The 12449-nt window shown below is 46.3% G+C and overlaps 3 protein-coding genes across 3 annotated transcripts; 1 reads left to right on the top strand and 2 right to left on the bottom strand.

Moving 5' to 3' along the window:
• Window positions 1-4737: 4737 nt before the first annotated feature.
• On the top strand, window positions 4738-5855 carry NUU61_001626 (SDR family NAD(P)-dependent oxidoreductase; the record flags this gene model as incomplete). The annotated part of the gene is made up of 2 exons (XM_056652208.1): window positions 4738-4801; window positions 4855-5855. 2 exons carry the CDS (start codon window positions 4738-4740, stop codon window positions 5853-5855), a joined length of 1065 nt encoding a protein of 354 aa, XP_056515137.1.
• Window positions 5856-6904: 1049 nt separating this feature from the next.
• On the bottom strand, window positions 6905-7309 carry NUU61_001625 (uncharacterized protein; the record flags this gene model as incomplete). The annotated part of the gene is made up of 1 exon (XM_056652207.1): window positions 6905-7309. The coding sequence occupies one exon, from the start codon at window positions 7307-7309 to the stop codon at window positions 6905-6907; it is 405 nt and encodes a 134-aa protein (XP_056515136.1).
• A 1798-nt stretch (window positions 7310-9107) lies between these two features.
• On the bottom strand, window positions 9108-10378 carry NUU61_001624 (uncharacterized protein; the record flags this gene model as incomplete). Its single annotated transcript, XM_056652206.1, has 4 exons — window positions 9108-9298; window positions 9373-9696; window positions 9774-9929; window positions 9985-10378. 4 exons carry the CDS (start codon window positions 10376-10378, stop codon window positions 9108-9110), a joined length of 1065 nt encoding a protein of 354 aa, XP_056515135.1.
• Window positions 10379-12449: the final 2071 nt, after the last annotated feature.

Genomic DNA, 12449 nt, shown 5'->3' with positions numbered 1-12449 from the left:
CTGCGTAGATTATTTATCTGATTCTGATTGATAAAAGACTGTTTATTACATATGATTTAGATAAACTATTATTTTCTTCCTTATCTGGGTAAAACCATTGGTGGATTATCCCTGAAGGTGTAACTTCGCTGTTTTACATGCTTAATATATGCTTAGTTTATTAAAAGTGGCAAACTTATCAGTTACATCATAAAGAATATGATCAAGAGCATGTTATGCGTTGTGTGGAAGAGAGGAGTTCAGATAGGTAATGCAGGACTAATAATTATCGTCGAAAAGAGGTCCGAATAAGGGACCAGAACACTGTGAAGATGGCATAGTGAGGTGATAATATAAAGTTGAGAATTTTCTTTTTGTGTGTATTAAATAAGATAAAGTAATAAAACATCTTTGGGCCAGTCGACTTGCGAGTTAAGGGGGCACCTCAGCTGCGTCCAACTGAGGGTGATTTTTGTTGGGTGACCCAAGTTCGCTTACATGACCCGCTCGCTTACCGGTTACGTTATTTCTGACCTTCAAATGACGGTAATCAATATTTCTTGTCGTGGGGTTGGTGAATGGCTGAGGTTCGAGCTCAGCAAGGATACAAATAGCTCGGGTGAAACCTCCAAACTACGATATGTGTCTGATCATATACGTCTATTCGACGCCTTCGTCCTTTACGGATACCTTCAGAGTAGGGGGAAACATATCTCACAATTATGTTTTCCTAGACTGGTCACAGCTTGACTCAGAACACCATGAGTTTCGTCTCCAACTCTGGATAAGGGTATTCGCCAATAAGGCTGCAACTTACATGACTAAGAATGCCGCGAAGGGCTCCCAGGCCCGGCATGACAGCTTAGGAAGCACCGCAAAGCAAGCCGCGCTATCAAAGATGAAAGCGTGGACCTTTAATCATTGGGTACGGACTCAAAAGGGCCCAGGCAGCAGCATGTTGGCAGCTCAGTAGTACATTATGTCGACTCGTATCATTGATCGAAAAAGGGGCCCAACGAAGACATCATGTTGATGGCTACAAGCCAAGCCGGACCTTAGAAATACTAGAGAGCTTCGGCATCGTCGATCCCATCTTAAAGCAGGGAGTTCCTGGACGTCGACACATGCCACTGGGTAAATACAGGCACAGCCCACTCTGGGGTTCGTGACTGACTTACTAGGCAACCAAAAACAGCGAAGGAATCATCGAGCGACAGAGATCGTTTGACTCAAGAACCAGGAGGAGCTTCAAGATTTACCGGCTATTTTGTGCTAAGCCAAGGCGCTATCGAGCGAGTGCTCAACGATTACTTGATCAGAAAAGGGGTCGTGGTTGTGGAATGGAATAAAGAGGCTGTATCCCTTACATGTCTCGGCAGCTCCGGATGAAAATCCGCTGCTATCTCCAATCACAGTGGGGGGTGAAAGGTGCCAAAAAATATGGTATGAGATCACTTAAGTTTTCTGTCATTAATTGGAGCATGCTAGTGGGCCAACAATGAACTGATAACTAGAAGAAAGAATTCACGCACGGTATCTCGTTGCATGTGATGGCGCGCATAGCTGGACCGGGAACCAACTGAATCATCCTGACTGATATAGTATCAGAAGATTCAACCTGGGGTGTGCTGTGATGGAGAAATCCCAATCTGGATTCTCGGGGAGATTTGATACCTTCCTGCTCAGGAATAATGCCGAATCTGACCGGAATTTAGCTGATATCCAATGATCCTTGCTCGATAAACTCCTTAGCCTCACGGAAGCATCATGACAGTACCGAGAGAAAAATCGACTAGTCCGATTTTATATCCATCTTCGCGACCTTGAAGAAAAACCGCCATGCAGCATCCCAGCTGCTCTCCAAAGGTTATGCAGTCGAAAATGGCCAAGGCGATAACGAAGCCATATGACTTGACGTATAATCATTGTGACTGGTGGTCGATTACTTCAGTATGACAGTGCATTTTATTGGCAACACCTCCATGCTAATGACCATATAAAAGATCGGCCGACGCCTAGCCAGACATTACATACCCCAGGAGCGGTAAGAAGCAATCTTCATTCCATGCACACCGAGGACTTATATATATTTATTAGCGTTTTTCTCGCTGGAGATGCGGCTCATTACTGACATTCGCTGAAGGAGGCCAGGGTATGAATGTATCCGTCCAAGACACCTACAACCTGATGTGGAAATTGGCTGCAGTCATTACCAATGGTGCCAATGCCATGATCTTGGCAACGTACGATAGTGAACGGCGACCGGCTGCCAAGACATTGATGGATCTAGACTCCTGTCTTGGTACAAGCATAAGGAGATGGAGGAGAAAGATACCTCGATGGAAATCCACGAGATTCATAGTCAGTATGCTGGGTACATAACGGTATCGATGTCACCCCTATTCCGATAGTATCTTGGTGACTGGAAAGGGAGACTGTTGAACCCGAAACCTTGCGCGGCCATCAAGCTTGGCAAATGGTTACCGTCATTCATTGTTTTTCACTGTGATGGAGCCTCTGGTACAACTGGCTCAGAGGCTTGCGCAGTGACGGGGCGTGGAGACCTACTGTTTTTCCGGGCGATCTACGCTAACCAGATTGATGTAATGGTTTGACTAAGCTGCACGGAAACCTTCAGCATTCTGTTCTCATCTCTTAGTCACTTACAGCAGATTCAGTCTCATACGTGGCAAGCTGCCCTACCATTGAGTTTCTCCTCGTTCAGTCATGCTCTAGGAGTGCAGTCAACTTGCTGGATCTTCCGGAGCTCTTTCACCCGTACGACCTCTTCATGATAGATCATTGAGGCTGTGTCAGGACTATCTGGGATCACCATACACAGGATACGGTCAATTGACAAGCAAGGCCTCCAGGGTGTCTAGTACTATGTCGACCGGATCAAATGGGTAGCTGGGTAGGAGGCATGGGAGGATGTGGCTGGCTTGGATAATTATTTCTCGATCTTCATTGGGTCATCTCATGATAAAAGAAGTAGCATGAAAATGGGAGGCTTTCTGTGGACATCATTGCCTCGTAAGACCAGAAATTGATGCCGAATTTTGCTCCCTGCCGGATAGACATTAGAGACGCGCCTTGAAAACATCTGAACGGGTTCTGCACTTTGGATAGTTATCCATTTGTTTAGCTGGCCCTGACCTTCAGACAATCAAATGCTGCAGTCGAAAAGAATCCAGAACTACTTTTTTAGCATATCCGAATAATGACGTTTACCGGGATAAGCCGTTCAGTGTATTTGGGTTCGTTCCAAGAACGTTTTGGCTCATTAACTCAAGCTGCATGTTGATCAGCTGATTGTCGCAATTCGCGTGTGCTAAGGATCCTGTTTTTGAGATATCGCAACTCTTTCTTGAACATATTGATCTCGGCCAAGAGCATTTGTCGCCTGGCCGTTTCGTTGTTCATGATGCTTTGTATTTTTGCAATCTTCTTCTTCAGCCGATATCTATTTGCGGCAAGACGCTTCCGTTCGAGGTAATTAGCTCTTCTGGGCTGACACTGTCGCGCGAAATATAAGCTTTGGACGATGGGCGAGGCTTTCGGAGGGGGCTACAAGGGGCATGTCGTTATAACCTTTATCAACCTCCATGCTGGTTCTTGTTCTTTGCTCTCGCAATATCTTTATTAAGGCATCTTTATCACTCTGGGATCAATTGACCGGACTGAGCCAGAATGGATTCGGACCGGGAAGAACGGGCGGACAGAACGGGCGTCTAGTGGTGAGGAAGTTGGCATATGGAATTGCCAATCAGCAGCGCCATTGGGATTCGAAGTTGGCGGTTTATTCTATTTGATTGGTCAAACTATATTTATTTACCGGTTCTGCGGTGTTACAGAAAAAGTACTGGGGGAGCTGCTCACGACAGGAGTCAGAAATAGTAAGTTATATATATTGTGCGACACAGAGCAAGGTTAACAAGAAAGGTGAAATAACCGGATTTCGAACGACTGGGAATGCCTGACGCCATCAGTTTGGATATGGACATTTCGATATCGGAATTGCTGCTCTCAGATGGCAGCTCTTGAACTATGGATATGATTGGCAGAGACTTCGCGCTTTGCTCAGCAGGCGATCGCTCGCTCCACATCCCGTCCAGATCAACCAAACTATCCATATGTATGTACCGTGGGATCGACTTGTGGATCCTGAGTCCAACAATTGAAAGAGAATGACGTCCAAGCTGCCAGGAAGAACGAACATAGCAGCCTCCATAAATCGATTCCAAACGACAAAACAACCCATTAGGTCCCAAATCAAAAGTCATGGACTCGGCTATAGTGGGTGCATGCCCAAATCTAAATGAAGAATAGAGGTAGTGACAGGCCCCTTTCTTATAATGAGATGGTCACACAATAGCTAGCCTCTTTACCCCGCTTAACCGTGGCCTTGCATTATGGTGAGTTTGTAATTTTCAGGATCTTGCCAACACCTGGTTCGATCGATTCGAGCCTTAGCTAACCTTTTGAAACTCTCCTAAGCCAGAAACCCATGGATCTTGAAACAAGTTCGGGCCACAGATAAACGAAACGCAACAAAGTCGCAATATCACGTTGCGATCAGTATGATGTCAAACTTCATTCCAGCTTTCTGCCAAACCTAGTTACCTGCAGCACCGGTACGTAGGAAGCGGCCTGGCTGAGATTTTAAAAAAGCCAAATTTCCAATCGATAACGCAATCTAATTATTGAGTAAAAGAAGTATTATTAACATTTTCTTCCTGAACGTCATCATTGCAAAAGATGTCTGCGCAAAATCATAACCAGAACTTCAAGCTGGAGAATGTCTTCAGCGTCAGGAAGAGAGGTAGGGGATATTTAGCTTAAAAATGCTTTTTGAACAATGCTAATGAATTATAGTTGGTCTTGTCACCGGCGGCGGTTCCGGGATTGGCTTAATGGCAACCCAAGCACTCGCTGTGAATGGTGCCAAAGTCTACATTACGGGTCGCACCGGCGAGAAACTTGACCGTGTTGCGGAGCTGTATTCCAAAGGAATCCCGGGACAGATTATTCCCATTGCTGCCGATGTCACCTCAAAACAGTCTATCCAACGATTAGTGAATGAAATCTCGGCCAAGGAGAGCAAATTGCACATCTTGATCAACAACGCTGGCATCAGCTCTTTGACTCAGAACACAGAGCTGGAAGATCCCAAGCAGCTCCAACAAGAGCTATTCAAAAATGAAGACTCCGTTGAAGAATGGGAAGAAGTAATGCGGACAAATGTGACGCAACTCTTCTTCACAACGACCGCGTTCCTTCCATTGCTTAACAAGAGAACTGTCGAGGAGCACGGTTGGTCTAGTACCGTCGTGAATATCTCATCGATTTCTGGTCTTGTCAAGTCCTCTCAGCATCATTTCGCGTATAACTCGAGCAAAGCGGCCGCTGTGCATCTAACTAAAATGCTTGCGCACGAGTTGGTCACATCCAATCTCAAGATCCGTGTCAATAATATTGCCCCAGGTGTCTTTCCATCAGAAATGACCACTGAGGGTAGTGATGAAAAACAGAAGAGCAATATCCCCAAGGAGAAGTTTGAAGGCAAAGTTCCAGCTGGACGCCCAGGCAAAGACGAAGATATGGCCGGGGCCATTCTCTTTACTACGTCGAACCAGTACCTTAATGGGCAGACTATTGTGGTTGATGGTGGATTATTTGCTGGCGACTGGCACTGTCTAGATAGTGCCTATACAATTTCATGGGAGTATCGTGTCTTGACCACGCCTATGCTTGAGAGCTGTTCATCGATTTTTTTTGGTTTCAAATCTCCAAATTCTAAGACTCCCAACGGCACTTTTCTTTTCCTTTTGAGGGCAAGGCAGCCTTCGTGCAGAAACCCCATCTGCGTGGGCTAAGAACAGCAAAGGCTTGAGACGAGCACGTGGATCCAGAGCACAATAAAAAACCGGGGAAAAACGTGCTTGTTGCAAATATTTGTCGCGCCTCTCTGTGATTCTTGCCAAGGTCAAAACGTGTCGGTCAAGGACTCCACCTTGGCCAATGTTTAGAGAATAAATTTCTACTCCCAGAACTCCAAGGCGACTAATTGGATTACTGAAAGGTACTGGGAGATGGCATGGCTTGATAAAGATGGCATTTTTCACGTCCTCCGCTACGATGCCAGCTGTTTCTTGAGTGTCGTGCTCCAGTATACTTGTATAGAATCTTGACTCCTCCCCGGAATCTCTGATCAAATCGCTTAAACACTCCCGACCAGGCAAGAGATTCTTCCCCCCTAAGTTGCACCTGAAGGCGATTCTCTTCTGCCAATCAAGGTAATACTTTTCTTGAGAAACAAAGATTTTTTCCATGGGCAACTCTGGTCTCTCCGCTTGGTTGCTCAGCTGATAAAGTCGTGACTCCTTCCTCTTTCGAGGTATCATTCGGATTTGATACATCATTGGAGCGGGAGGGTATATGGAGGCATTGTGACAGCGCACCCACAAACATCCAGAACAAAAACTGTAGTCGCTCTTCTATTGGTAGAGAAGTGAATTGATTCCGAAGAATAGAAAAAGGCATTTTAACGGGGCGGTTTTCTCGAGTGCTCTGGCCGGCATTTTCCATGCGCTGATAGTTCACGACAGAAACCTTGTTAATTTTGGACCGCTGCCGCCCCGGCTTCATTGCCCTTTGCGATCTTGGTCATGTGCTGCGGTTGTGGCCACGCACGGTCTTGTCCGGCGAATGAGAATAGGCCACCACGTCCACGGTCTCTCTGCTGGCCGGAGTTTGTTCAATATCTCGCAAAGGATAAACATTCAAAAATTGCCGGATCAATCATTGTGTCGCAACTCTCCCGAGTCAAAACAGAACCTTCAGCATGGCTGACCTGAGAGTGCTGACTGGCAGTGCGGGTGAGCCCTAAGTCGCTCGATTCAAAGCTGAGTGGGTATTGAGGATCCTAGCCCAAGCTATCACAGATCAGCGGATGGGCCTCATCTCCAGGGCTGGATAAATCCTGCAGGTGTGGAGTATCCTCGAAGTCGAGCGCCTCAACTCCGAGGTCCAAGCATGATGTCTGATTCACCACAGTGGGTTGGTGCTGGGTGCTTATCTCCTGTGGTAGGCTGTCGTTCAAGCAAACCTCCACCGGCGGTCGAGGAGGAAGGGGGTGTCGCTCGGACGTATGAGAATGAACATTTGGGTACCTCGGTGAGCCACGAGAATTTGACGAAGTAGACGTGGCGGTGATCGAGACAAGACTTGGATAATGACAAACATCGAGAGATTCCCGCGGAGGCTGCGATTTGTTCTGGAAAGGTTTCCACTGCCGAAAAGACTCCAAGCGAAACGTATCACTTGGCATATTGCACCAAAGAAAAGGCAGTTGAGCAAGGTAGAAATCGAGAAATCGGGATCAGGACTACGGGCAGGAGGCAGTGTATAAGGCACAGTAGGAAGGGGTAAGGAGAAGATTTTGAGAGGGCTGCGTTGCAGTTTGCCATTTGGGTGGAATTGTAGTCTCCTTTATAGACCGCGAGGGGGGATCCACTTTGTTCACAGCGCAGAAGACGCCAACCAGCTCCTGCAACTCAAGCCGCTGCATCCACAAGTTGCAGGATCACGCGAGTTTCGTACTCGGGAGGCTCTATGGAACATATGACAATTCCCGTCTATCTCGCTGATGGCCTCCGACCAATGAATTATGGCCGCAGCTACACGAAATACAGATCTACAAACGTCTGGGTGACCACAAGGGAATCATCTCTTGCATCTGTGCTTCCGAATATGGGATCGAGCTAGCATTTGCGAAACACGGCGATCTTGAGAGTTACATCGAGGTCAACCCGGAGCCGCCAGATCTTGTCAAAATTGATTGGATACTGTATCTCACAAAGACTTTATCATACGTGCACTCTCGTAGAGTGTTCCTAGACGAAATCGCTCTTCGCAATATTTTGGTTGTCGAAGATCAACTCTAGCTTGCAGACTTCGGTCAGTCCATCTTACTATCAATCGCGGCCGATGTGAACACCATATGCGGAATCGATTTGACTGCGATGATCGAAATCCTTCACCTTGGTTGGATTATCTACTCAGTCGCTGTCTGGCAGGTTCACAGGTATTATTTTTTTTAACCGGAGAATTTGCATTGGCCGAAACCGCAAGCGCTTCCTAAGACAGACAAGCTTTTTGGTGGGCGTATCATTGAAAAGTACTGGCGAGGATAATATGCGAGTATGGATGCCTTGAATGAAGCGGCTCATTCCTTATTGCATAGTCTAGGTTCATGACATTGGATACTGCTGTGGTTCTCCTATCCCTCAAATTCTTACGGGCATTCATCATTCTCCATTGAATTAAGTGCTTGGTTGGTAGGTTGCGATTTACATAAATTTCACCCCCTGGTTCTGCGGTTTGTCTTACGGCAAAACCGCATCTTCCGTCGTAAAAGGTCATTGCTCTGGAATTGCAGGCTGGTTGAAACGATTTTTTGGCAAATTCTCAGCAGGCATTGGCAAATACATTTCGTCTTTGGAAGACTGTATGATTGGAAGATTGCTTTATTTTCCAGCTGCTATTGATGGTCAATAAGAAAATGAGCGGCATACATGGTCAGGATTGATCTTCCGTATACAGCTAATGTCGCTTTGCTGCCATAAACCTCCAATAAAATACCCTGGTTCCCCTGGTGTGTGCGTGACCTTTCTTAGCCTGAATGTTTCTGTCAATTTTCTCAATAACTAATCAGTAATTTCTGTCGATCTGAAAATGGCTTAACCGCCCTCTCGAAACATGAATATCGACTGATTTCCAGTACCCATCTTGAACTATCAGAGGCTCTTCGCTATTTCTTACTGGATTAAGAATTTCTTGTTTTGGAAGTTCATATTATTTCATTTCTTATTTCATGGCAATAAAAATGAAGAACGCTTATTATGCGCTGGTAAATTTATCGTCTCACGGTATTGTTTCGGGGTTATGGACTGATTTTAGCCTAAGAGGCAGCCAACGATTGACTATACAGGCTCAGCCATCGTGGCTAGCAAAATTGAATAACGTAGGTAAACCCCGTGTGTAATAATCATGGATAGCAAACCTAGGAACATCACCAAGAACAGACTTTAGGCTCACCGACTATCACGCAAATCTTCTGCCTCGGTTTAATTCGCCTTCTTCCCACTAGGAAACCATTTTACCCTCCTTAGACTGACGGCTGTCGCTAACTTGACGTAATTTTCGGGATTATCTCTGGCTTCTTTTGCTGACGCACTCTTGCGGGCCAAGGCCATGCAGAGGTCTACATCATACGCTCTCTGCTTGCCTGTCCCAACGTCGATTTCCTGATCCGTCACTGCATGGTTTCTGGATTAGACTCCTTTGGTTCTCTCTTTCCACCCATTCCTCGGCAGGAAAACAGGAACTTACTTTCAGGAGAAATATAATGCAAATATTCATGGAGCCATACTGCCCCCCGTGTGTCCTGGGTGTCTAGAGACGTGCCCACTGCAAGTCTCTTTTGGTCCCTTATCAATTTTTCAAGCTCCTTATAGCCAAAGATATGATTACAGAGGACGATCACTCGGACGTCGCGAAAAGTCTGGCCTTCAACGACCATTCCATCACTACTAGGGCGGCGTCTGCAGATAGGCCTGTCGGTGTGAATACGGACCACTCTATCTTCGATGCGGTTGCCCTCTTTATCCTTTGGGGAGTAAAAGTTGGAGATATACCACCCCGGAGTGGTTTTCTCTGTAGAAGGCCCATTGTTAGTGCTTTCGAAATTCCACAAAAAAAGGGGGGGGGGGGGGGGATTCTGATCGACCTACTATCTTCATTCTTTGCCTTCCAAATTGGTTCATCAGGAGGCCTTCCTCCAATTTCCTTCATCTTAGTCACGAATTTGATGTCCTCGTCACCGCAGAGCATCTTAGGCTTATAAACACCCCCCTGCTTCAGGAACTGGTAGACCCGGTCAAAGAATTCTAGAGACATATGGGTTGGTAAGGGAGTAGTACTTCTGGGGAGAGAAGGGAAGACCTTTCACATAGAACAGAATAAAGCGCTTGTCCTGGGCAACAGCCCACATCTTCGGATTGTCCGGCGCATCCCCATAATCAATATGAAATAGTGCTTTTGCTGCTTGTAGGAATCGCTCGTTCCTCGAGTTTTTGGCGACTACTTTGTCCGTTTTAGTGCCGAGGATAACGTCGATAGCTCGTCTCGCATTATACGTGAGCAGAGCGGCTTCCTGGAGCGTCTCGTCCATTTCAAAATCGGTGCAATAGGAGGGGTTGCAGTCGTCGGGCCATTGGAGGCGCCTCGCGGCGCTAATCCGGTCGATCCCATCGACATCGTTCCATTCTGGTTCTGACAGCGCTCCTTGCAGAAAGGCCAGCCCGATAATAAGGAGCAAACAGAAGACGTTCATCATCATTGGGATCCAGGGGGAGCGAGTCCCTGAGTGTTCGAGTCGGTGGGGCTGTGGTTCTACTTATCCTTCTCCTTGTGAGCCTTGATTCTTGTAAATCAAGCGTCCCACTAGTCGTCAATCCTCGCTAGGATTCAATCGCACACCTATTGGTAGAATAGAAAGGTGGTGAGAGGATCATTTTCAAATTATTTTAACTATCAAAAGACACAGAATCCCACTCTCAGCTGACAATCCGCCCAAATAAGTTACCCGGAATCCCTGAACCCAGATCAGATGTTGGGTTGGGTTGGTGTTGGGTCCATAGTTGGAAGTGTGGAATTAGCTTGTGTAAACGTATTATGATTGGCTAGTTATAATTCATTAAAAATTACATCTTTGTATTACCACACTAAAATCAACTTAGTACCTGCCTACTCGACCCACCTATCTATTTTTTATCTATTTTTTATATATTTCTAATATATTATTTTTATATAGGATAAAAAAGGTAATATTATTCTCTATGGTAGAAAGCTTTTTTGCTATATTCCTAACTACTCTAAGTAGAAGAGATTAATATTTTGTTTAAGATCGCTTTCTCGAACACCAGTAACCTACGGACTCACGTAAAGGGCTACTTAGGTATAACTCTGTAAGCTAACCGCCGCTATAAAGGCTATTATAACTAGGACTATTAAGATAAGGGTATTAGTAAGTCTGTCTTAATATATTAACTTTTTACTAGCTCAGTGTTACGGTACCTAACTGGTCACTGTGAGTTGGTCCTCAAAGGTGATACTTCTCTTTGTAACTGCGAGCCTCAAGCCTACCCTCAACCATACTGATGCCACGCCAGGCCTTATACAGATAGATCCTGATGGGTGCTTGCGAAGATGTGCCAGTTGAGTGTGCGCCGAATAGGTCAGTACCGAAGTAGCTCCCTTACTCGTAGGATGGTTGTCACGGTGAACTGTGAATAAGACCAAAGGTGGTATCCAAGTAACAATGTGCAATTGATCACGAAAAACTAAATACATATGTGAAAGAGCGTCCTTATATACCTATTCCTTCTCATCACCGACGAGTCCTTTCACGTGATTTCTCGTGATGGTCCCTTTTGTAGGAGATTCTTCTTCCTGGGATGTCTCCCATCCTACGATGGTCTGGGTCCCACGTCTGTGCTTGTCGTGCGCTCATTGGCCTCGTAGTCCGCTGTTCCCTTGTGTTATTCCGTATCAGGAGGTGTTGGCGGAAACACCACGGTTTTCCCTTCTGCACGTGATCATGGTATGTTCGTATCGATCACTGATCTGGCATGTCACGTGATGGCCGTGTCATGTCCTATGACAATCTTCTTGAGGTCATCTTACCCCATCGCTCCTGGGGCGGTGTACTAGATAGGGCCTCGTTGTATTTCTGGTGTGCTCAGGAGTGGGGTTGTTCTAAGAGATCCGTAACATCATCCCCTCCTTTCTGTGTTTTCTTCCTCGGAAACATAAATAGTAGGTACCTCTGGGCGGGCGTCCCTTTCCCTTTCATATTTCGAGTCTTTTCTGATTATGTCTTCCAAGTCCTCGGTCCGCAAGAGTCAACTTAGTGCTCGCATCGAGGAGGAAGGTTATCGGTCGTTTGTCCCCTGCGACCGTTGTGTTCGACTTAAACGAGCGTGCGTACAATCCGACTGTTCCGATCGCTGTTCTGGTTGTGTAAAGGCGGGTGGTGGTGCCAAGTACACGATGTCGAACCCGACTTTTTCTGATGCCGAATGGTGGCGATTAGTCTCAAAATTCGCTGGAGGAAGAGGAGGCTGGGCTCTTGAAACTGCTTCGTCTCCAGAAACAAAAGCGTTTGTTGCAAAAACGTGCTAGTAATTTCATTGCTCGTGGTTATAAGGAGATTGCGGAATTGGAGGAAGTCGAGCGTCGTGAAGCTGAAGAGCTGGAGCGAATGGAAAAAGAACGTGTGGATGCTGCTGCTTCGGAGCAGGCTCGACAATCAAATGGTGCTTCGGAAAAGAGTGTCGTGGAATGCGGCGTGTCGCGAGATTCTCGTGCGACATCGTCGTCCGCCGAAGATGGCAATCAACCTCTTG

Source organism: Penicillium alfredii (genome assembly GCF_028826965.1).
Source record: "Penicillium alfredii strain IBT 34128 chromosome Unknown utg000003l_segment0_segment0, whole genome shotgun sequence".
Taxonomy (NCBI): Eukaryota; Fungi; Ascomycota; class Eurotiomycetes; order Eurotiales; family Aspergillaceae; genus Penicillium; species Penicillium alfredii.
Note: the sequence above shows the minus strand (reverse complement) of the source record. Positions and strands in the feature narration are given on the sequence as shown.